Source organism: Antechinus flavipes, chromosome 3 (assembly GCF_016432865.1).
Source record: "Antechinus flavipes isolate AdamAnt ecotype Samford, QLD, Australia chromosome 3, AdamAnt_v2, whole genome shotgun sequence".
Taxonomy (NCBI): domain Eukaryota; kingdom Metazoa; phylum Chordata; class Mammalia; order Dasyuromorphia; family Dasyuridae; genus Antechinus; species Antechinus flavipes.
In genome coordinates this window covers 576116792-576141401 of record NC_067400.1, presented here as the reverse complement: position 1 = coordinate 576141401, position 24610 = coordinate 576116792, and the positions used below count along the sequence as shown (strand labels likewise).

The 24610-nt window shown below is 42.7% G+C and overlaps 3 protein-coding genes across 3 annotated transcripts; 1 reads left to right on the top strand and 2 right to left on the bottom strand.

The window, feature by feature from the left end:
- Positions 1-655: 655 nt before the first annotated feature.
- THEMIS2 (thymocyte selection associated family member 2) lies at positions 656-24610 on the top strand. Its single transcript, XM_051988057.1, is given in 7 exon segments — positions 656-827; positions 12796-12936; positions 15695-16102; positions 18459-19424; positions 19427-19479; positions 21454-21622; positions 23683-24610. Coding segments are annotated over 7 exon segments (1977 nt in total). The 5' UTR covers positions 656-733; the 3' UTR covers positions 23829-24610.
- LOC127553450 (phospholipid phosphatase 5-like) lies at positions 5503-7022 on the bottom strand. The gene is made up of 2 exons (XM_051984169.1): positions 6849-7022; positions 5503-6090 (listed from the first exon to the last, which is right to left on the bottom strand). Exons 1-2 carry the CDS (start codon positions 7020-7022, stop codon positions 5728-5730), a joined length of 537 nt encoding a protein of 178 aa, XP_051840129.1. The 3' UTR covers positions 5503-5727.
- On the bottom strand, positions 7340-8444 carry LOC127555617 (phospholipid phosphatase 5-like). Its single transcript, XM_051988058.1, has one exon. The coding sequence runs from the start codon at positions 8399-8401 to the stop codon at positions 7565-7567; it is 837 nt and encodes a 278-aa protein (XP_051844018.1). The 5' UTR covers positions 8402-8444; the 3' UTR covers positions 7340-7564.

Genomic DNA, 24610 nt, shown 5'->3' with positions numbered 1-24610 from the left:
GCTGGTGCTCCCCTGGATTGGTCATGATTTATAGTACTTTTTACATTTTCATTAACATGGCTGTAATTATATTAGTATTAAAGCTTATTAGCTGTTGTTGCTGTTGCTGCAAATTGCCTTTTCTATAAGTCAGTAAAACACTGTCTTCATAAGTGTGCCTTATTGTAGATGTGAATCTGAATCATAAATTTTCTTAATCATATGCATAATGCATTAATTTATTCATTTTTGTAGACCTGAATGTGTAGCTTGTGTTTCCTGCCTTGTGGTCCTAGTCCTGTCACCTGAGATCAAATGTACAAGTGTAGTCCCTCCTCCTCAAGTGTAGAAGGTCCCTGAACTAGCAGAATCATTAGACTTCAGTCAGACTAAGAGTTCCCCAGGGGGAAGACAGTGTTTCTGTGGCTCCCAGGAGATCCTCTGTGTGGTTAAGATATTCTGAATGTTTCCCTAATCCCTGAAAATAGCCATTTATAATAACTCATTAAACTTAGAGGAAGGTTATACAGGAGAAGGAAGCTATGAGTGTGGAGAGCTGAAAGAGAGCCCTCCAAATTAAGCCTGGCCCCTCCCAGGATACCGCCTCCTCTGGGGCTGGGACAAAAGCAATTTAGAAAAGGTTGTATGTGGTTGAAGCAGAAAGGAGAAGCAGACACAGGAGACAGAGTCCACAACAGACATTGTTCCAACTGGAATCGCTGACTGAGGGTGCACCCAACAGAGTTCCAAGACCATGGAGCCTGTGGCCCTCCAGGATTATATCTGTTCCCTGAACCCAGCATCCCTCCCCCGAGTTCTGAAGATATGCTCCGGGGTGTATTTTCAGAGTAAGTGTGACTACTTAGACCTAGTGGGGGGCCTCTACTCCATGGGTATATCTGTCACTCAGCCAAGGTGTCTGCCATTGCTTCTGCACCTTAGTTCCAAAGGGAGGGAAGCCTGGCTTCCTTGCCTCCTGAGCAGAGCTGCCCACAGTAGAGGGTGATACTGAGCTGGATGAAGGCAGCATCCCTCAGAACTGGGAGAAAATCAAGGGTTGGAGGTCAAGCTGTGGTATCTCGGAGAGTATGGGCGGAGGAAGAAGAACTGGCTGTTTGGGGGACTATTGGGCAAAAAGTGTGAAAAAGGTCTTCAGAAATGGAGGCTGAGGGACAAAAAGAGTAGAAATAGCAGTGATCTTTAAGTAGCTGTTTTCTGTATATCCACCTCTGCTCCCTGAGGACTTTGGGCAAACTCCTGCCACCTTGCCACCTCAATAAGGAGACTGTCCATTGGGACTAAAATTGTCTAATCTACAGTAAAAGACAGAGGCAGAACTCTGGGCCAGTGTCACTTCACTAAAGGGTCCGTGGTTCCCTCCAGAGAAATGGATCTCAGGTCTTCCTCATGATCTTCCAGGGAGCTGTATTTATAAAGTCTGTTACCCAAGTATGTAAAAGAGGCATGGTGAAATCATTGCTTGATAGACCTTGCTCAAGAGACACAAATATGTCATCAGAGATAGGATGTCATAGGTTGGGAGAAACATGAGGCATCTCCTCTGACTAATGGTCATAAGATAGTCACCGTCTCATGTTGGACAAGAGAGAATGGTCCAGAAGTGCAAAAGTAAAGTGGGAGACTTTCCATGTAGTTGAATTACCTCTGTCAAGGACTTGGTCACTAAAAAAGGGTGGAGAGTCTCTAGTTAATATCTTATGATTAAGCAAGTGAACTTAGAACCTGCACCTCCCAGGTCTGGGGTCTAATATGTAAAATTTATAATCCCCCCCTAGGGAATCATATCAAATTGATTAATACTGATTGGGATAGAGTAGATCCAAATGAATTCTTTCTCATATCCTCTCCTGCTCAGACTCACATCACTGAAAGGATTTTGATGATTGCAGCTCCGACATCCTAGAATCCTAGATCTGTGTTTTCCCCAAAAGTAGAGACAGTACATCCCAGTAAGACTGGAAACTTAGTGATTTTTGGTTTTTAATGTGGTCTCCCATGTTAGAATGTGAGTTTCTTGAGAGCAGGGCTGAATTTACTTTTGGATTTGTATGCCCAGTGCCTTGAAAAGTTATCAGAACTTAATAAATGCTTTAGATGTTCATTAATTCATTGTTCATCCAGGAAATGATGGGCTCCTCTTGACTTGACTCTCCAAGCCAAGGCTGAGTGATCATTGGTCAGAAATGTTGCAGAGGGGATTTGTGGTCAGGCACAGCTTTAATAGATGATCTGTGGGGGTCACTCAAGGGAAGCTGGTTTCTTCTAGGTTCCTACAACACCTTTCTTGTGCTATAGGCAGCCCACCTGAAGTCAAATAGGCTCAGTTCTATGTGATCCTGTCACTTAACCAAATTCACCTCAGTTTCCTTCACTGTGAAATGGGGATAATAATAGCATCCAACTTCCAGGGTTCTTGAGACAATTAAATAAGATATTTGTAAAAACATTTAGCATGTAGTACGAACTTAGTAAACATTTCTTTCCTTCTTTTCTGGAGCAAATACCTCTCATGGTTGATTTTCTCTTCTGTAAAATGGGGTCCTGTATTATTTACCTTAAAGGATTATTATAAAGTGTTTTCTAAATTGTACATATAATTGCAATCTAGCTTCTACCTTTTATCATTCACCTGAAACTGCTATCTCCAAAGTTTTAATGAGTTTCTTAATGTCGTTTGTTACTCTTCTTCATCATAATTTCTCTCAGTCTCCCTTTCCCTTTGCCCCCCAGAAAGCCATCCATATAACAATATTTTTGAGAAAAAAAGAAAAAGAAGGGAAAATCAAAATAACTGATCAATTAAATGGAAAAAACCTGAAAATATAGGTAATGAATAACAATTGTGAACTTTCCATCTCTACAGACAGGTATGATTGGGGATGTCTTCTCAAATTTCTTCTTTTGAGCCATGCTTGAAGTTTGCAATCTTGAAATAATCACTTTTGACTTTTCTAGTATTATTGATATTGTGGTCATTGTGTGCATTATTTTCTTGACTCTTTACTTCTTTGCTCTTTATTTCCCTCTGTATCAGTTCCTCCCAAGCCTATTTGTATTTATCACACAAGTCATTTCTTACTGCTGAGTAACGTTCCTTTACATACATATACTAAAATTTGCTTAGCGATTCTCCTATATATAGGCATCCACTTTGCTTTCAGTTCTTTGCGACCTTATAAGTATGGCTGCAAATATTTTGTAGCATATTTTTTAATAACTTTTTATTGATAGAACTCATGCCAGGGTAATTTTTTACAACATTATCCCTTGCATTCACTTCTGTTCCGATTTTTCCCCTTCCTCCCTCCACCCCCCAGATGGCAAGCAATCCTTTACATGTTGAATAGGTTACAGTATATCCTGGATACAATATACGTGTGCAGAACTGAACAGTTTTCTTGTTGCACAGGGAGAATTGAATTCAGAAGGTATAAATAACCCGGGAAGAAAAATAAAAATGCAAGCAGTTTACATTCATCTCCCAGTGTTCTTTCTTTGGGTGTAGCTGCTTCTGCTCATCTTTGATCAACTGAAACTGAGTTAGGTCTCTTTGTCGAAGAGATCCACTTCCATCAGAATACATCCTCAAACAGTATCATTATTGAGGTATATAATGATCTCCTGGTTCTGCTCATTTCACTTAGCATCAGTTCATGTAAGTCTCTCCAGTCCTCTCTGTATTCATCCTGCTGCTCATTCCTTACAGAACAATAATATTCCATAACGTTCATATACCACAATTTACTCAACCATTCTCTAATTGATGGGCATCCATTCATTTTCCAGCTTCTAGCCACTACAAACAGGGCTGCCACAAACATTTTGGCACATACAGGTCCCTTTCCCTTCTTTAGTATCTCTTTGGGGTATAAGCCCAGTAGAAACACTGCTGGATCAAAGGGTATGCACAGTTTTATAACTTTTTGAGCATAGTTCCAAATTGTGTAGCATATTTTTTTAAAGGCAGATAGATGGCAAAGTGGATAGAGCTTTGGATCTGATATAAGCAGATATATACATACATACACACATATATCTTTATTTTTCATGTTAATTATATATATATGTATATATATATATATACACATACATATTTATACAGTTATCTTGCTGCTCAAGAAAGATCAAATCTAGAAAGCAAGTAAAAAAAACCTGAGAAAGAAAATAAGAATGCAAGCAAACAATAACAGAAAGAGTGGAAATGCTATGTTATCCACACTTATTTTCCATAGTTCTCTCTCTGGTACACATATATCTTTAAACAAAACTAAAAGTCTATCCAAAATATAGTCAAAGGATGTGAAGAAACAATTCTTAAAAGAATTGTAAACAAGTAACAACCATATGAAAGAATGGTCATTAACAATCCAAGTAATTAACAATCAGAAGAAATATAAATTATAAATTAAAATATATAAAATAAAATTTAAAATATAAATTTAAAAAAACCTCTGAGGTTTCATCTTATATCAGGGAGAAATTTTGAACAAACAGGATGTGTTCATCAGCTTGGAAGAACCTCCTGAAAGGTCAAGATAGGTCTGTAAAGGTCTACTCATTAGTAAGAGTCTGCATATTTTGTAGACATAGATGGTCAAGGACAAAGTCCATCAACCCAATGAGATTCTATGTTTTTGGTCTGCTTCACCTATATTGACTGGATATCAAGCACTATAAAACTAAGACCCTACAGGAAGGGAACATCTCAGATCATGAGGAAGAGTTTAGATCTACTTTATTAGAGGGGGGCCATGGACCCTTTAATAAATTGGTTCAGAGCTTTACCTTAGGAGTTTTTCTTACAGACTGGACAATTTTGGAATTCCCATAAGTTGTTTTTTTTTTTTTTTTTTTTTTTTTTTTTTTTTTTTTTTTTAAAACGCAAACATGCTTTTATTTATTTTTTTTTTTTAAGGGAGAAATCAGGGCTAGTCTTTTATTGGATGGAAGAAAACATAACACATCTCAAGTAAACCAATCCAGGGGCTCAACTAACTAGTGGGGTCCCAACCTGTAATGTGTTCCAGTTCAGGCAATGCTGTGTCTTGTCTTTATGAAGCCACAACCAGCATGTTGTCCTCTTCAAGATATAGCCCCCAGCTGCTTGTTCATGATGCAACAGACCAGGTGGGAGCTTGCCTTTGGAGCTCACTGTGCATGAATCCAAATCATTCCTTGCAGCCATCATAAGATCTCACCAAGCTAGGAGCTCCTTATCAGAAAGGATAGTGAACAGCTGCCCCAGCCGGTCCACGGGTCACCAATCCTTTGGCACCCCATAGTAATCTTGAAGCTATCACTATAAAAAACTATGCAAAAACACTTTTATCACATAGTGCATGGAGCACCAACCCTGAAGTCCAGAGGACCTGAGTTCAAATATGACCTCAGACACTTAAGCACTTCCTAGCTGTGTGACCTTGGGCAAATTACTTAACCCCAATTGCCTCAGCAAAAACAAAACCAAACAAAAAATCCACACTTTTATCACAATGAACTTGATTCTTCTGTGTTTCAAAAGGTCTTCTCCAACAATAGATTTTATTAATAGAAAGGAACTGTTACAGATATATCCAGGCAGGAAGATAAAAGGATTCAATTTTACCCATGTCTTCCCTTGTAGCATTTCAGAGATAAAAAGAAGGACTGTTCCATGTCTTCTGAGTAGAATAAGTCAAGGACAGGAGGGGATGCTCTTATTGTTCTCTTTTGTGAGGTAGGTTGTTTCTAAACATCAAGCCTATAATGGGGAACAATAAGTTTCTCCTGTGCAGCAGGAAGTTTACGTTTGCAGTGGAATGGCTTATGGCATTCAGCATCTGTCAGGGAAGGATAATACTGCCTGTAGCAGAGGTACGCAAAACTCAGACCAATCATGGATCCAACCAGCACATCTTGCCAATGGTGTTTGTAATCACAGGTTCGGGAAAGAGCAATGACAGCTGCAAAGAGGAGGGGTGACAGGAAGGCACAGAGCCGCCAGGCTTTTCCACGGCCTTGTGGAGTGAAGCAGTGTAACTTCCCTGCTAAGTAGAAGGAGGTGAAGGCCAGCCCAGCAAATGCAAAAGAGGAATGCCCACTGGGGAAGCTCTTTAAACAAAACTAAAAGTCTATCCAAAATATAGTCAAAGGATGTGAAGAAACAATTCTTAAAAGAATTGTAAACAAGTAACAACCATATGAAAGAATGGTCATTAACAATCCAAGTAATTAACAATCAGAAGAAATATAAATTATAAATTAAAATATATAAAATAAAATTTAAAATATAAATTTAAAAAAACCTCTGAGGTTTCATCTTATATCAGGGAGAAATTTTGAACAAACAGGATGTGTTCATCAGCTTGGAAGAACCTCCTGAAAGGTCAAGATAGGTCTGTAAAGGTCTACTCATTAGTAAGAGTCTGCATATTTTGTAGACATAGATGGTCAAGGACAAAGTCCATCAACCCAATGAGATTCTATGTTTTTGGTCTGCTTCACCTATATTGACTGGATATCAAGCACTATAAAACTAAGACCCTACAGGAAGGGAACATCTCAGATCATGAGGAAGAGTTTAGATCTACTTTATTAGAGGGGGGCCATGGACCCTTTAATAAATTGGTTCAGAGCTTTACCTTAGGAGTTTTTCTTACAGACTGGACAATTTTGGAATTCCCATAAGTTGTTTTTTTTTTTTTTTTTTTTTTTTTTTTTTTTTTTTTTTTAAAACGCAAACATGCTTTTATTTATTTTTTTTTTTTTTTAAGGGAGAAATCAGGGCTAGTCTTTTATTGGATGGAAGAAAACATAACACATCTCAAGTAAACCAATCCAGGGGCTCAACTAACTAGTGGGGTCCCAACCTGTAATGTGTTCCAGTTCAGGCAATGCTGTGTCTTGTCTTTATGAAGCCACAACCAGCATGTTGTCCTCTTCAAGATATAGCCCCCAGCTGCTTGTTCATGATGCAACAGACCAGGTGGGAGCTTGCCTTTGGAGCTCACTGTGCATGAATCCAAATCATTCCTTGCAGCCATCATAAGATCTCACCAAGCTAGGAGCTCCTTATCAGAAAGGATAGTGAACAGCTGCCCCAGCCGGTCCACGGGTCACCAATCCTTTGGCACCCCATAGTAATCTTGAAGCTATCACTATAAAAAACTATGCAAAAACACTTTTATCACATAGTGCATGGAGCACCAACCCTGAAGTCCAGAGGACCTGAGTTCAAATATGACCTCAGACACTTAAGCACTTCCTAGCTGTGTGACCTTGGGCAAATTACTTAACCCCAATTGCCTCAGCAAAAACAAAACCAAACAAAAAATCCACACTTTTATCACAATGAACTTGATTCTTCTGTGTTTCAAAAGGTCTTCTCCAACAATAGATTTTATTAATAGAAAGGAACTGTTACAGATATATCCAGGCAGGAAGATAAAAGGATTCAATTTTACCCATGTCTTCCCTTGTAGCATTTCAGAGATAAAAAGAAGGACTGTTCCATGTCTTCTGAGTAGAATAAGTCAAGGACAGGAGGGGATGCTCTTATTGTTCTCTTTTGTGAGGTAGGTTGTTTCTAAACATCAAGCCTATAATGGGGAACAATAAGTTTCTCCTGTGCAGCAGGAAGTTTACGTTTGCAGTGGAATGGCTTATGGCATTCAGCATCTGTCAGGGAAGGATAATACTGCCTGTAGCAGAGGTACGCAAAACTCAGACCAATCATGGATCCAACCAGCACATCTTGCCAATGGTGTTTGTAATCACAGGTTCGGGAAAGAGCAATGACAGCTGCAAAGAGGAGGGGTGACAGGAAGGCACAGAGCCGCCAGGCTTTTCCACGGCCTTGTGGAGTGAAGCAGTGTAACTTCCCTGCTAAGTAGAAGGAGGTGAAGGCCAGCCCAGCAAATGCAAAAGAGGAATGCCCACTGGGGAAGCTCTTCCGGCCCTCAGTTACCACCTCCTCATCCCCTGTGCAGACCAGTTCAGAATTGGCTTGCCCGTCTGGGAAGCAACGATAGAAGAAATCAGGGCGCGGCCTTCCCACGATCAGCTTTACGGTGTTGGTGAAGACTCCATTCAAGGCGAGGGCCAGGCTGGCGGCCAGGCACGCCTGCTTCGTGTCCGCCGCGTCGGCCTTCTTCAGACATTTGGCCAGAAGGATCAGGGAGAGGGGGCACAGCGACACGATCAAAAACATTGGCTTGGTGGGGAAGTGATCGTTCTCCACGTAGGGGTTGCGGTAGAGCCACATCTCCTCGGGTTGAATAAGCCTCTGGAAGGGCGGGAGAAGCTCTGTCACTACAAAAGCGGCGAAGAGGGCGATCCTCACGCCGACTTCGGACCCTAGACCCGCCGCCTTCGCCGCCGCCGTCATCACTCCCCATAAGTTGTTCAAAATACAACTCACCATTTTCCCTGCTAAACCCACCTCATTTTCTAACCTCCCCCCATTTCTACAGAGGATACTACTATTGTCTCAGCCCAGGTCTACAATCCAGTCACCATCCTTAACTCTTCATCCTCTCTCACTCTTTATATCCTATCAGTTGCAAAGTTTTATTCTACCTGGACAACACCTTGTTCTGTCCTTTTCTCTCAAGCCTAATTTAGATCCTCATCACCACAGGGATGGACTATTTCAATAGCTTCCTAATTGGCCTCCTTGTCTTAACAATTCACTCCCAATCAGTTAAGGAATAAGCATTTATTAAGCATTTATTATGTGCCAGATATTATGCTATGTGGGGGAGGGCTGGAGAAGGGAAGATATAAAAAAAGGCAAAAGATAGTCCCTGCCCTCAAGAAGTTCACAATTGAATGAGGGAAACAGCAAGCCATCCATTTTTGTAAAATTTAGAGTTCCAAGTTTTTTCTCTCTCTCACTCTCCCCAAAACAACAAACAGCAATCCGATATAGATTATACATGCATAATACTTTTAAACATATCTCCATATTTGTCATGTTGTAAAAGAGAAATCTGATCCAAAGGGAAAAACCACAAGAAAGAAGAAGCAAATAAACAAAACTGAAAATAGTATGCTTTGAGCTGCATTCATAGTTCTTTTTGGATGTGAATGACATTTCTATCCCAAGTCTACTGAAAGTGCCTTGAATTACCTCATTGTTGAGAAGAGCCAAGTCCATAACAATTGATCATCACATAATCTTGCTGTTACTGTGTACAATGTTCTCTTGGTTCTGCTCATTTCAGTCACCATCAGTTCACGTTAAGTCTTCCCAGGATTTTCTGAAATCAGCTGCTCATTTCTTATAGAAAATAATATTCCATTATATTCATATAGCATGACTTTTTCAGCCCTTCCCCAGTTGATGGGCATTCACTCAATGAAATGAACAATTTCAAAGTCAATGCCATCCACTGGGGTTGTGGTACAATTTTGTTCTTCCATACCACTGAAACCTCCTTACCTGGAAATTCATTCCAACCCTGGACCTCTCATACTTCCCTCCTAAGGCCTCTTCCTCTGGTTGGTTTTCTTTTATGTACTCTTTTTCCATTTGAATGTAAGCTTCTTGAGAGCAGGGACTCTCTCTCTTTCTGCTTGTATTTGTTTTCTGAATGCTTAATATAGTGTCTGGTTCATAATCCTTTTTTAAAAAATATGAACTGATGCAAGGTGAAATAAGCAAAGCTAAGAAAACAATATACAAAATAATTATAACATAAATAGAAAGAATAATCACAAAATGATTGAAACTTCATCTTATGAAATTAGAGAACAAACAACCCAAAAAAGAAGAAATAGGAGATTTCCTCAGAAAAGGTCAGGGTATATGATAGAAGATTTTTTTTGTTGGGAATTTGTTGACCAGTCTTGTTAAAAAAAATTCTTCCTTCTAAAAATATAAGAAATGATTTGGGGGGAAGAAAGGAGAAGGAACACAGCAGAGAGGCTAGTTGATGTAAAAACTAAAAAAAAAATGAAAATTATTTTTTAAAAAGAAAACAGTTGGAAGAGATGGAATAAAAAGTCAAAGGGTAAGAGAGAAAATTGAATGGCATGTGAGAAAATGAAAGCATTGAGTGTAGCTAGTTTGGTTTTTTTTTCTGAGTTTGATTCTGAAAGGGAGGAGAGATATAGGATTATAGTGTAAAGGGATATTAGGATGGTGAAGGTTTGGTTGTGGACAGGAGGAAGAAGAGAGCTCCAGGTACTACTACTACAGATACTACTCCAAAGCTTGTGAAAATACCTAAAGGTGAGCGATGGAGTGTATTGTGAGAAGAATAGCAAGGAGACCAATGATGAAGAGTTGGTGGAGGTAGCTAAGAATGTTAATAATCAGCTTCCTCCTTTATGATGAGGAAGTGTTAATCTTTCCATAGCTGCCCTAGTTTCATGTTAATATTGTGCTGGTTTTAGTAAGGGTATTTTGCCAATTTGTTAGGATTCATTTTATAGTTCCAAAAGCATACAAGAAGATTGATATTGATTAGAGGTTATTCAAATTTGTTGATTAAATTGTTTTAATTTTTTAAAATTGTTTTTCTCATTCAGTTTTGATTGTAAGATTGAAGACACGGACGTTACAGTGACATTTTTATGCTAGATATATATTGCCTAGAGAAGATTCAGATAATTATAGGTATTGTCTTCTTCCTTTATTCAAGCTCCAGACTGGAGCTCAAAGCCTTTGGTCTCTGTCTTTCTTCAGTGTATGTTAAAAATTTTACACTTAAAAATTCAAATGACATTGTTATTATTGGATAAACACTCCACAAGATGAAGGCGTTACCTAATGTGTCTTTTGGTGGAACCATATAGTTTGAAATCATCACTATTTAATGATATATTAATAAGAGATTTTGAATTTCAACTCCTTCTTTAATTTGGAAGCCATACTTAATTATATTTGAGAGATATGATCATGGACGAGGACAGACTATCTTCCTGAAAAAAATGACACATTTTATAGCATCTGTTCTTGGCACTATTGTTTTGGTGATGTGTTTTAAGTACAGAACAGCTTTCTGCATCAACATCAAATAGTACTCTCACTAAACTTATTTTGTATATTTGCAGGACATAAATAAACCCTATGTACAAAACTGAGTTAAAACTTGTGATAATCAACAAAGGCAGTCTTAACATTATGGAACTTTCAGGAAACATTTCATAATTATCAAATCAGTACTATCAATAAAAATCAAATCAGCTCTTTATATCTGCCACTTCCTAACAAACTTTTTTTGCTTCAATTAATTTTTTTCAGTGATACAAACTGTGAATGTATAAAGTATCAACATATGTAGTGGGGGGCAGCAAGGTGACGCAGTGGATAGAGCACCAGCCCTGAAGCTAGAAGGACCTGAGCTCAAATCTGGCCTCAGACACTTCACACTTCCTAGCTGTGTGACCCAGGGCAAGTCACTTAACCCCAACTGCCTCAGCAAAAAGAAAAAAAAAGTAGTGGTCCTATAGATCTCATCATATCAAAAGATATATATGCTATGTATTAGAGGAAGCTAGCAATACGCTTTGCTAGATAGTAATTCCTGAGCCAGGCTGAAGGACGTGACCTCTTATGAACTATTTCTATTTTTTTCCTATGGCCATTATTTTCACACCGCTCCAAGAAGCTAGTTTCCTTTACTTTCCTTGACAAAAAGCAGTTGATTATTATGTTGATGCCTAAACCTTCACTTTCTCTCTTAATTGAACCTTGTATTTTGAGTGTATTGGATTTCTTGACCTTGCATGTGATCAGATATTTTCCATATTCTCCTGGGTTTCTCTCTTACCACCCATTTCTTTAACTTCTCGGGCCTTTTAGTATAATTTTGGGTTGATATTGAATGGTTTACTTTGTTTCTTGAATTGTTTTGACTTGTTACCTTTACCCTTTGACTTGAACTTTTGCTTTCTGTGGGAATTGAGAGATCTAGAGTTTCTGATATAGTATTGTTTCCTTCCTCTTTCCAGTCAACTAAGTTGGACATGAATTAGAGAACAAGAGGCCTGTTCATTAGCTCTTGTTTGGGTGGTTCTGATCCCATAAGGGAGATGATCAGTCAAGACTGTAGGAAGTGGGTTGAGGACTGATTGAGACTCAGGATACAACTGAATGGAGAAAACTGAAGAATGTTGGGGAGCAAGAAAAAGATTGGACTGGAATCAGAAGGTCAGAGTTCCAGTCCTGGATCTTCCCAATAATTATATGACTTTGGGCAACTTATTTTAAAACTCTTTGGCCCCAGTTTTCTTTTCTTTTTTTTTAAATTTAAAAAAATTTTTCCAAATACATGCAAAGATAATTTTCAACATTTGCTTTTGCAAAATCTTATGTTTCAATTTTTTCTGTCTCTTTCCCTTATTACCCTCACCAAGACAGCAAGAAATTTGATATAGATTAAACATTTCTTCTAAACATTATTTCCACATTTGATATGTTGTGCAAGAAAAACGAGCTCAAAAGGGAGAAAATCATGGGGGGTGAGGGAAGCAAACAACAACAACAACAAATACTATGCTTTGATCCGTATTCAGTTTCCATAATTCTCTCTCTGGATGCATATGGCACTTTCCAACACAAGTCTATTGGAATTGCTTTGGATCACTGCATTGCTGAGAAGAGCCAAGTCCAGTACAGTTGCTCATCACATAATCTCGTCGTTACATACAATGTGTCCTCAGTTTCCATAACTACACAATTAGGGTGACAATAGCCTTACCAAGGCTGTTGTAAGAATCAAATGCAGTAGCATATGTCAATCATTTTATAAGCCTCAAAACACCTTTAAATGTATTAATATTTTGTTGCCACTGTTGTTATTTCCATAGGTTCTATCTATGAACTCGCTGGGAGTGAGTGCTGTTTGTCCACTGGAGACCTCATAAAAATTATCCAGATTAAGCTCAAGAAAGTGATCTGTGAAAACACCAAAACAGGCCACATCACTGAGCTCTCTCCTGATTTCCCAGGTGACCTGGAAACGTCTCCCCCATTCCATTCCCCACTACCTTTTTCCCATTCACCTAAACCAGGGCTTCTTAATCTGTGGACTGTCAACTTCCTTGTGTTTTAAAAATATTTTGATAACTGTAATTCAATATTATTAGATTCTTTTGTAATCCTATGGGTTTTATATTGTATCTTTAATAACAGTATTCTGAGAAAGGGTAGCTAGGATTCACCAGGCTTACAAAAGGGCCAGGACCCTAAAAAAGTTTAAAGAATTCTGCACCAAATCTTAACCTGTGCTCACTTTCCTATATTTAATGGATGCATACATATATACATACATGACTGAAACCAATGCAAAGTTTGCTAACCACTTGCTATTTGCAGAATATCTGCTAGGGATTGGGAGAATAGAAAGATACATGTCTCAGCCTTTATTTTGGTTGGGGAGTTTGACACATATTCTGAGAAAAATAATGATTAATGATAATAATAACTAACATTTATGTAGCTTTTTAAGGTTTACAAAGCACTTTACAAATATTATCTTATTTGACCCTCACAACAAGTTTGGGATATAGGTGCTATCATTATCCCCATTTTACAGATGAGGAAACTGAGCCAGAGAGTTGGAGACAGGATTGGACTGACTGCAGAGCTTCCTAACTCCAGCTCCAGCACAATACATACCATGCCCCTTAGCTGACTCAAATAAGCTTACCTGCTGGTAAGGGTTATCAGAATAATCCATAATAAATACAATATAAAACTGCAGAGTAATACTCTGTGAGACTTGATGGATAAGAGTCATTTCCAAGTAAGGGAATCAGGAAAAGTTTGAACTGGGCTTTGAAGGATGACAAAGGATATATCAGACATAGGTTTGGGGTGGGAAGACCTTCTCAGCCTTTAATCTCATATCTAGAAATTCTGGGAGTGAAAAGGATGGACTTGGGGCTGCTGACAGTGGCCAGATGCCCTGCCACACTAGGACAAATGACCGCCAGGTTTCCCTGTAATCCTTTCTGTGTGTCTCTTGAGTTTGTGTATCTGGACAGTTGACATGGCCTCCCTAGCTGGCCCTCTCTTCATAGTGTCCTTGATGCTCTAAGGTCTGTCAGGGCTGCTCAGGGACAATCTATATGGCCCTGTCCTAAGCCTTCTTCTCTGTCCTGCTGCCCCTTCTCTTTCCCAAACTGTAGCTACCTCTGCAAAACAACCCATACTTTGGTTCCTCTAAGGCAAGGCTTCTTAAACTTTTTCCACCTGTGACCTTTTTAACCTGAGAAATTTTTATGTGACACAGATATATAGATATGAATTAAGTCTACAAATCAAACATTCACTGATAATGTCACTGTTTTGCAGTTCAGTTATGGGATCCCATATGGGTCACAATTCAGTTTAAGAAGCTGGATTCTAAGAAATGTTTCAGCAACATAATTCAGTGACTTAATTGTGACCCTTAAACTATACCTGGATCTGTTCTGCTTTTCTGCAGAAAATTTTCCCTCCAGCTGAGGCAGTAGATCTTTAAGTAGGAAGATAAAAAGGATGGACTTGGTATTCTTTTACCAGCTCACATGAGCTAGAAGGCTATATGCATACACACACATATCTCTATATACACATATATGTATACTATGTATATATGTATATATGAACATATATATTCCATTAAATTTTCTCAATTAAGTTTAAAATAATAACATTCATTAAAAATGAGTTCCAAATTTTCTCCCCTACCTCTTGAGAAAACAAGTGTAAAGTCATAAAAAACAGTTCCATATTATCCATCTTGCGAAAGAAAACATATTTTCACACACACAAGCAAGAAAAATAAAGTTTATAAAACACACTTCAATCTGTACTCAGGATTCACCAGTTCTCTCTCTGGAGATGGAGAGTATTTTTCATCACTGGGTCCTTTGGAATTGCCTTGCATCATTGTATTGCTCAAAGTAGCCAATTCTTTCACATTAAATTATCATTATATTATTGTTACTGTATTCATTGTTCTCCTGGTTCTGCTCACTTTACTTTGAATACGCCTTCCCAGGTTTTTCTGAAAGCATTTTGCTTGTCATTTTTTATAGTATTCCTTAACAGTTATATGCCACAGTTTATTCAGCCATTTTCCAACTGATGGGCATCCCTCAGTTTCCAATTCCTTGCCACAAAAAAGTTGCTATGATTATTTTTATACATAGGATCCTTTTCTTTTTTCTTTCATTTCATTGAAGTATAGGTTTTTCAGGTTTAAAGGGTATGCAGAGTTTTATAGCACTTTGGATATAATTCTAAATTGTTCTCCAGAGTGGTTGGACCAACTTGCAAGTGTACTAGTAGTTTATTAGTGTACTTATTTTCCCTCATCTCCTTGAGCATTTGGGATTCTTCTGGCAAGTATGATGTTAGCTCAGAGAGGTTTTAATTTGCATTTCTTTAATCAATAGTGATTGAAAACATTTTTCTTATGACTATAGATAGGTTTGGGTTCTTCATCTGAAAACTGCCTATATTTTTTATGGAACAGTAATATTTCATTACCTTCATGTACCACATTTTGTTCAGTCATTCCCCAATTGATGGATATCTGCTTTGCTACCATACAAAGAGCTGCTACAAACATTTTTGCCCATGGGGGTCCTTTTCCCTCCTTTATGATTTCCTTGGGATACAGACCCTGTATTGATCTTTTTACAAGCTAAGTCCATGTATTTAGGACCCTGAGCCGGCAACAAGTAACACAGCTATTCTCTGCTGCCTTTTCCACAGGCTACTTCAGCTCAACCGTCAGCCCTCAGTTCTGTGGTACTCTGAACAAACTGCTATTTGCTGCCCCCCAAAACGGGGCACTACCTGTGTACTTCAGCTCAGTGTATGACATCCAAGTGGCAGGCAGAGCTGTGCCCAGGAACCAGCCCCTCGTGCTGACAGCTGTGGAGATGGACAAGGGTATCCACTACGCCCACTGCACGATGGACTCAAGAAGCCACAAAACCACCACCTCCCTACCTTTGTCTCTGCAAGGGACTTTTTACAGCTGGGGACCAGCCTTCCCACAGACATTACTGCAGACGTTGCAGGACCCTGTTCTGCTGGATCAACCCCTGGTCTGCCCCGCTCTCCACTGGGACCCCCTGATCCTCCAGCCTGAGTACGAGATTGATGCCATCATGAACAGTGAGTCTCAGGGAGCCCTTGGGCTGGGGGGGCAGTGCTGGAAAAGGGCACTTAAAGTGTGGAGGGTGAAAAAGCCCTCTCATGCCATGAACCTTGGGTAGCCAGTTCCAGAACTATAGAATACATTTTAAGAGGAGGAAGATGAAGTCCAAAAAGAAGTCACTAGCCATAATTACTTGGCTGGTAAGTGGTAGAGAACATACGGTATCCAGACACCACGCTGAATGCCAGCTGTCGGCACTCTCCCTTTCCTTCTGGCGATGGGGAGGAGAGAGAATGTAAGCTCAGCTGGTACAATTTAGATGGGTAGCATCAGGTCTGATCGCAACTTTACCATCACTTGCTTTTCCAATTCTGGGACCTGCTTCCTGTGGGAGATGCTCCAGTCCTAGAATGCGTAGTCCTCCACACTGCAGGGGGGACGCCAGGGGAGGACAGCTCACACGCGGAATAAGCTCCAGCTCTACATGCAGCCTCCCACCTTCTCCTCGTCCCCCCTGCAAGCATTCTCCTTGCCAGCTTGGTCCCAGGGAAGCAGCCTCTGTGCCTCTTCCCAGGTTCCCTCGCCACTAACACATTTCACGGCTTTCCTCCATTGTGGGGCACATCCTGTGAGCATCTCCCGTGGATGGCACACAACATAGCATCACCCAGAGGCGAGTTAGGAAGGAGCTCACTGGTGTTGCTGAATAAGGAAATTTCCCCAATGATCCCCAGCCTTCATCTCGGGAAAGCCAGGTCGGGGCTGGATCAGGACCCAAGAGAGAGAAGAAAGAGATTTGACCAAGTTAGGAATCAGGGTTACTTAGACCTCCAGAATTCAAAGAATTGAGATAGGAGGGGAATTCAATTCCCAAATGCTGGCAGCCAAAAAACCCTGTATTTGGGATATCTGCTCTGAAAGGCCGAGTAGCTGTGGTGGTGAGCATGTCTGCTACTGCTAACGCTTAAATAGCCCTTTAAAGGTCTGCAAAACATTTTATGTAGCCTGTAATCTGTGGGATAGATATGATTGCTATTGTTCCCATTTTACAGATGAAGAAAACAAAGTCTTGCCTATGGTCACATAACTAGAAAGTACTCAAGTTCTTAAAGTATTGGAAGAGCTGACATGAAAATTTACTAGTTGATAAACATTTTTTAGGCACTTACTGTGTGCTAGGTACTGTGCTAAGCATCAGGGATACAAAAAGAGGCAAAAGACATTTCCTGCCCTCAGTGAGCTTGTGGTCTGGGGTAATATTGGAGTAGTGACCCCAGAGTAAATTCTCTTTGGATGTGTAATGTATTCCATGGCTAGCCATGCTGGGACCCATGCATCTTTCTAATTATCCTCCCTTACGCCAGTCTCAGTGTAGTCCAGCATTCCAGTTGTCTGTCATCTCTGCCTCTTCATGATCCCATTTGGAGTTTTCTTGGCTGAGATACTGGCGTGGTTGGTCATCTCCTTCTCCCACGATTTACAGATGGGGAAACTGAGGCAGACAGGGTGAGGCGACTTGCCCAGAGTCACTCAGCTAGGCTCCCCCATACCAGGCCCAGAGCTCTGCCCACCATGGCCACATTGCTTTATCTCTCCAAACCTTGGTTTTTTCTTCTGTAAGTGCGAGAGTGATCCTGGCACTTCCTCCCTATTTGTGTTGTGGTGAAGAAGCTTTGTGAATGAAAGTGAGTCTGGAAGAGGGTCCTGGAGAGGTCTCAGATTGGGGGGGAGGTGATCCTTCCAAGCCTCCCAGAAAAGGTAGAAGGAAAGTGAGTAGAGGAAAAGAGAGAGAGAGCAATGTGGATGTCTGTAGGGATTTCTGGAACCTGGAAACTAGACAAGGTTCTGAATCCGGGGCAGCTCCACCAGCAGGAGCTCTGCTGACCCCGCAGCGAGGAGCCGGCACAGTGGTCACAATCCATCCGACCCGTCTGGCTGACCCCTGAGATAAGGGAGGGACCTAGGGAGCCTGACACAGGACACGGGATTCCGAGCCTGAGGACCCTCATGCAAGACTGAGCTCTCTTGTACCCCAAGACCGAGAGTGCTCTTGGACCTGCTTCCATATCTGTAACGAGGGGTCTGGAGCAGATGGCTCGGGGCCTCAGTTTCTCCTCCTCTAAAATGAGTTGGTGGGACTAGCCTGAATTCCAGGCTTGCTAAGGATCCTTCTACCTCTTGCAGACAAAAGTTCTGCCCATTGGTCCATTCCTTCTGAAAAGAGAGAAAGGCAAGACCAGCTCGAGCCGCTGAGGCTTCCTGGGAGTGAACTTTCGGGGTTGGGCCTGGCGGGGAGGGGAAAAGAGGCTGCTTGGGTTGGTCGGCAGAGGGAGGCTCACAGGGCCGGACTCTAACCCTCACCTCCCTCCACAGTGCGTAGGAACATCGTGAAGATCCCGTCCACCCTGGAGGTGGATGTGGAGGACGTCACTGGCTCCTCGGAACACCTTCTTCAGCACTTCATCAAGCCTTTGCTGCTAAGCGAAGTCTTGGCCCAGGGTGGGCCCTTCCCGATGCGGGTGAAGGTCCTGGAGGTCCCCGACGGCCCTCCCGTCTTTCATAGGTCCCTGAAGAAGGGTCAGACGCTCGTGGTCCACGGCCCAGCCTCCCCTCCGTGGCGGGTACTGGCCTCCAGCAGGGGCCGAAAAACCTCTCGACACTTTTTCATCTCAGGAGCCTACAAGGGCAAATTGAGGCGCCGGCCCCGAGAGTTCCATACGGCTTTTGACCTCCTGGGCGCTCTGGAGCCCGGCTTCCCTCTCCATGTAGTGGCCACCCAGGACTGGGAGGGTGAGGCCGGAGACTCCACTTCCCCTTCCCTTTCCAGAGGTGACCGGATGGAGGTGCTGGGGAAGGAGCAGGGCCCCAGTGGGGAGGTTCTGGTCTGTAACCGGCTGAATGATCTGGCCGAGGAGGAGGAAGAGGAAGAGGGAGAAGGGGAGGAAAGAGAACAGCTCTTGCTGCCCCTCTACTTCTCTTGTGGTTTTGTGGAAGAGATGAGTGATGGCAAACGCTACAGTCTGGCCAGCCTGATCACCCAGGTCTCTCTGCCCTGTGAAGTCAAGGTCTTGGGCAAGGACCCTTCCCTTGCCGAGGACCCCCTGCCCTCCTTCCTTGGCCTCCAGCTGGAGGAGAAGATCACAGAGCCCTTCCTGATCATCAGTCTATCCACTGACCCTAGAATGTGCTTTGAGATCCCCCCCAGATGGCTAGACCTGACTGTAGTGGTGGTCAATGAGCCACTGGGGGAGCAAGAGGAGCCATTGTTAATCTCCACAGTGGAAGAATTAACAGAAGCCTTCTACTACAAACTTCGGACTTTTCAAGACTGCGGCGTCCAGGCCCCCCACCCAGGCCCCCCAAAAACAAGCAAAAGAGTAGCCGTTCAGCCAAGGTAAGTATCTCAGAGGGACAGTGCTAAGGGATGGAGTGGTGTGAGAAAGGATTTTAGCAAGCAGAGGAGTGAAGAAAGAATAATCCTGGGGTAAGGGGTGAAGTGGATAATATGTGGAAAGTCAAAAAACTAAGTTGAGAGAATAATGTCACCACTACTGCATCCTCACTGCCTAAAGACCAGTCTATTTCATGTCACCTCTCCCTTTAGGATTTTCTGGTACATCTCCGTTCCATTCCCCCACATTGACTTTTATAAAGAAATATTTGTCCAAAGGTATAGCAATAACAAACAATTAAAGATTCTCTCTTTGACACCTGGGAGAGGTATAATTCCCCCTTTGCCACCTGGATTAATTCAGTTCATAGCTTAACTTAGTTTCTATATAAGCTTGGTCCCACCAAATTCTAAGCCTAAGGCCCCCTGGCCCGGGGTTTAATGGCAGTGATTGGATTTCTCTGGTAGCAGCACGAATGATGGGAAGAGACACATTTAGAGGCTAGTGCCAAGGAGAGGGGATGAGAATGTAGGCTGCCGGCACTGGGAACAGAAAGGAGACAGATGGGAAAAAGATCCTCTTGAAAGGACCTGATAACTGAATGGAGATGGGGAGAGAAAGAAGTCACAAAATCCTAGCTCTACAGCTGAAAGGGGCCTTAGAGGCCATTTCTTTCTCCAGCTCATTTTTACAGATGAGGAAACTGAGGCAGACTTAAGTAACCTGCCTAAGGTCACACAGTTAGGAAGTGTCTGAAGCTGGATTTGAACTCACAGAGATGTGTCTCCCTGACTCTAAGCCCAGCACTAACCACTGTGTCACCTAGTAGAGGAGGTTATGAAGGACAGGGGAGGACTTAATAGGGAGTGGCTGGAGTGGGAATAGGTGAGTCTCATACTTAGGTCTTGGGGAAAACTGCCTTGGCAGCTGGATGGAAGATGGGCTGGAAGGGGGCAGAAGCCCAGGAGGAGGGAATGCGAACGTGAGCTGGGGGGTGGTTTTGGGGGGCAGAAGGATTGGACACGAGAGACATGAATAGAGAGATGGCAGTGTCGAACACCAGACTGGGTATGTGAGGGAAATGCAAGGGGGAAGAGGAGACAAAACAGGATGGGACGATGCCCTGGACAGCAGAAGTCGGGGGGGGGGGGGGCTTCAGGGCAAAGATGAATCCTGTCCTGGACATGCTGAGAGAAAAGTGAGGTGCTGGCCATACCCATTGGCTCTCAGGGATGCAAAAGTGATGGTGGAGACCATGGGAGTAAATGAGATTGCGCTAGCAGGGAGAGGACGGAGGAAGAACCAAGACTGACCCTGTGGGTGATGAGGCTGCAGAGCTGGTGAAGGGGCAGCCAGAGAACAGGAGAGCCCCAAACTGAGGAGAGGGGGTATCCAGGAGGGAGTGTCGAATGCAGAACGGGGGGTCAAGAATGACGGCTGAAAAAGAAAGGCCTTGGAACTGGTGACTAGTAGGTCCCTGGCTTCAGGCAAATGATGAGCAAACACCAGATCACAGAGCACAGAGTGAGGGGAGAAAGCAGAGGCAACTGAGCGAGAGAAGCCAGCTTTTGGGGAGTTTGACCACTGAGGTATGGAGAGAATCACACAGCAGGGGATCAACAATTTTGACTTCCCAAAGGGCTTTCTTCCTGTTTTTTCCTCTTCCCTTATCCTTTTCCTCCTCCCACTCCTTTGAGCCTACAGCTGTGAGTAATCAGCAGGATTCCTCAGAGCACAGATTTGTGAGAAATGGGTCCTGCCAGTCCCCTTCTGCCCCACCACTAACCTGTCTCAAATCACCCCCTTCCTCCTGAAATCCCCTCGGGCAGACCCACCTCCTGCCCCCTTGATTTTCGCATGTTTATGAGACTTCATCGCCTGATTTTAATTAACCCGCTCGCTTGCCTTTAATTAGGCCTGCTGCCTGGTTTCTTGGGCTGAGGCTGATTTTGGCAGCTCTTCTCTCCCATTCACAGCCTAATCAACTCCCAGAGCCAGAGAAAAAGGCCTCTAAGCAGCTGCCTAAAGATGCCATCAAAAACTCCAGAACCTGGTCCTTGCCGCAGTCCTCCAAGAGCTGCTCAAACCTGTATAGCGTAAAGTCCAAATTCTGCCAAGTCCCCAAGCCCCTGATGAAGAGCTCAGGTACGTCACCCGTGACCACAGGTCCAACTGATGATGTCCTTGCCTGGGGCTCCCCAGGAAGGTGGATGAACCCCAAAGCTCCTCCTTTCCATGCAATTCCATCCAGGATTATTGGGGATGGGAAGTAGTGGGGGAGAACAGGTAAGGGCCTGAGCCCCCCAAGCCTGGAATGGGTCCCCTCTCAGCTGGAGACTCATCCTTGCTCTTTACTCAACAGTGCCTTTGGCACTTTACTGAGGCCCCTTATCAGAATTATGCTTTTAAACACAAAAAATAAAAATACCAAGGCCTCTTCTCAGAATTGTTTTTAAATGAATAAAATAAAAATACAAGGGATTACAAAGAAAATCAATTTCACTGAAATGCAGTTATCCAGATGATTGAGAAAAGAAATTCCCGGCCCCAAGTTAACAAGGCCTGCTCTAGTCTAGAGCATCTCAAGCCTACTCAGGACAATCGGATGGCCTCTCAGTAAAACCGAGTCCTATGTCTACACTAACCTCCTGCTTTCCGATGGGTCAAAGTATTACCCCCATTATACAAATGAGGAACCTAAGAGTTCAGAAGGATTCAGGCTTTTGAATACTGGTATCACTTGATGTCCATCTTGCCCCTCTGTCATTATCTCTGTGACATTAGACTGAGCAGAGAATCAGAATGGACCTGCCCTCAGTGAACCTGGAGAACTGAGGAAAGGCAAATCCATATGGTAAACCATATACACAGGGTGTCTCAAAAGTCTTAGTGCCTTTTTAAGGTATTAAAATTTAAAGTAGCCCTAAGCTTTTGCAGTATTCTGCATATATATATATATAGTATAAATGTTGTTCTACTTATATGTATATTTACACATATTAAAATATGACTGTTTTAAGCTATTAAAGCTTAAAATGGCACTAAGACTTTTGGAATAGCCTATGTATTATAAATATATGTACATATATTATATCAATAGTTTTAAGCTATTAAAGCTTAGACCTGCACTTGATGAGGTCTAGATAGGGGTACCTAAATGAAATTAGGGTTTAGTTGAGGTCTAGAGGCAGGTTTGGAGTACAGGGAGTCAAATAGAGCCCCCTCTGCAACCCCCTTGGATTCAGCACAAGAATAAGATGGTAAATGAGGTCTGGTAGCAGCCTGAGTCCCCAATAAAAACATTTATCGCCGGAAGAGCTAGATTGATAAAAGAGGTTTATTATGGGGTTTAGAAGCAAGGTTAAAGTATAAGCAAAGGCAGAGATAACAAGGACACCGGACAGAGGGTCCAGTGGACAGAGAGTCCTGACATGGCCAGCATGTTTGGGACCTCTGGGGGGTCCCAGCGTGGCCCTTTTATAATGGGAGATTTAGCTAGAGGGGCTTTGGCCCGAGTTGGCTCAGATCCAGTTGGGGGCTGGGACAGGCCGAGATCTTCTATTGCAATACAAAGGGACCAGGATTTGTGAGGTAAAGGGTAATTACATTAACTAGGGGGGGTTGGGAGTCACAGAGAAAGGAATCTTTCCCATATCACACTGATTTCTAGGACATGTACACAGACACACACATGTGGACATATATACACACAACACACAGTTGGGAGTTGGGAATCAGAAGTCCGAGGTTCTAGTCTGGTTTTTAACAAGTGACTTTTTTTTTTTTTAACACTGACTTTCTGCAAGCCATGTAACGGCTCCTGGCCTTAATGAGGAAAGGCCCCTTCAGTGCTAAATCTCACACAAATGCTGAACAAAGAAACATTCAGTGTGGTGTGAGATAGCGCTTAGGAGAAGAGCGTGGGAGCTCTGTGGTAGTGGGAAAGAATTCAGTTTTGGAAGTCTCCCTGAAGGGGCCCAAGGGGCGGAAGGAAGAGGGGGAAGATTTCCCAGGGTGGTTTCTTGGAAGGAGACGTCTCAGACGAAGGGAGAAGAGCAGATGGAGTGGGGGTGGGAAGTTAAGCCGGAGGGCCGGGTAGGGAGGCAAGGCAAGGGGGATGTGGCCAGATGTAGAGATGAGCCAGAAACCCCCAAGCCTTCAGAACTAAGTAATGCTGTTTATTCACCTTCCTTGGGCCGGCTCAGAGCAGAGAGAATCTGCCGACGACTCTGACCATGATTATGAGAATCCTGAGGAGGAGTTCGTCAGGAACAAGGAGACCCTAGATCCCTACGGTGACCACAGCTATGAGTGTGTGGAGGAGTTTCATTCCCGCAGACCATTCAGATGAGGGACAAGGCCGCGCTCCCTTACCAGGACTAAGACAGGAAGGATTCCACAGGGGACTCTCCCGGCTCCCTGTTGGTCCTAGGGTATAGCTGAGAACGGAGGGGGGACAGCTCCGGCTCCCACACTAGTGAGTCCGGCCATCCTCAGACTCCCTGCTCCTGAGCCCACCTGGGCTTCCATCGACGAAGGCTCGCTCCACTAGCCCGGCCCAGAAGCTCACTGCTGTTGGCATCTTCGTGCCATCTTGCCCCTGGAGCACCCCACAGCCTCCCAGATTCTGCTCTAGGAACAGGAATTAAACCACCACGACCAGGCCCAGAAAAGGGCATGTCAACCAGGGGCCCTTTGGTTCTGTCCATCATTCCTTAGGTCAGAATAGCCAGGACAGAACCCTGTCCTTCCTCCCACTTGTGTTTTGTCTTTCCCGGTTAGAAGATAAGGTTCCAGAGATAACATTTTATGCAGTAGCAACTTTGTAAAGACAAAGAACTTTGAAAAACTTGAGGACTCTGAGCAATAAAATGGCCAGCCACCCTTCCAGGGGACTCGTGATGAAGTATGCCATCCACCTCCTGATGGGAAGAAATGGAGCTGCTCAGGGGGTAGCGAATAAGCCAGATTTCTCTGGACGTTGCCATTCAAAATTTTGTTTGTACATATTTGGAGTTTTGCTTTTCTTTTTTTCTTCTCCAATGGGGAGAAATGGGAAGAAAAGAACAGATTTTTAAGTGGAAAAAAAATTTTTAAATAAAAAAATAAACGAATGTAAACTCTTTAAAGGCA

Excerpts from the sequence above, each read along its gene's own strand:
- LOC127553450 (XM_051984169.1), bottom strand. The coding sequence starts at position 7,022 with ATGGCTGCAAGGAATGATTTGGATTCATGCACAGTGAGCTCCAAAGGC. Across the intron at positions 6,091-6,848 it reads TGAACTGGAACACATTACAG|AGCTTCCCCAGTGGGCATTC; the intron begins GTTGGGACCCCA and ends TTTTGTTTAAAG.
- LOC127555617 (XM_051988058.1), bottom strand. The coding sequence starts at position 8,401 with ATGGTGAGTTGTATTTTGAACAACTTATGGGGAGTGATGACGGCGGCG.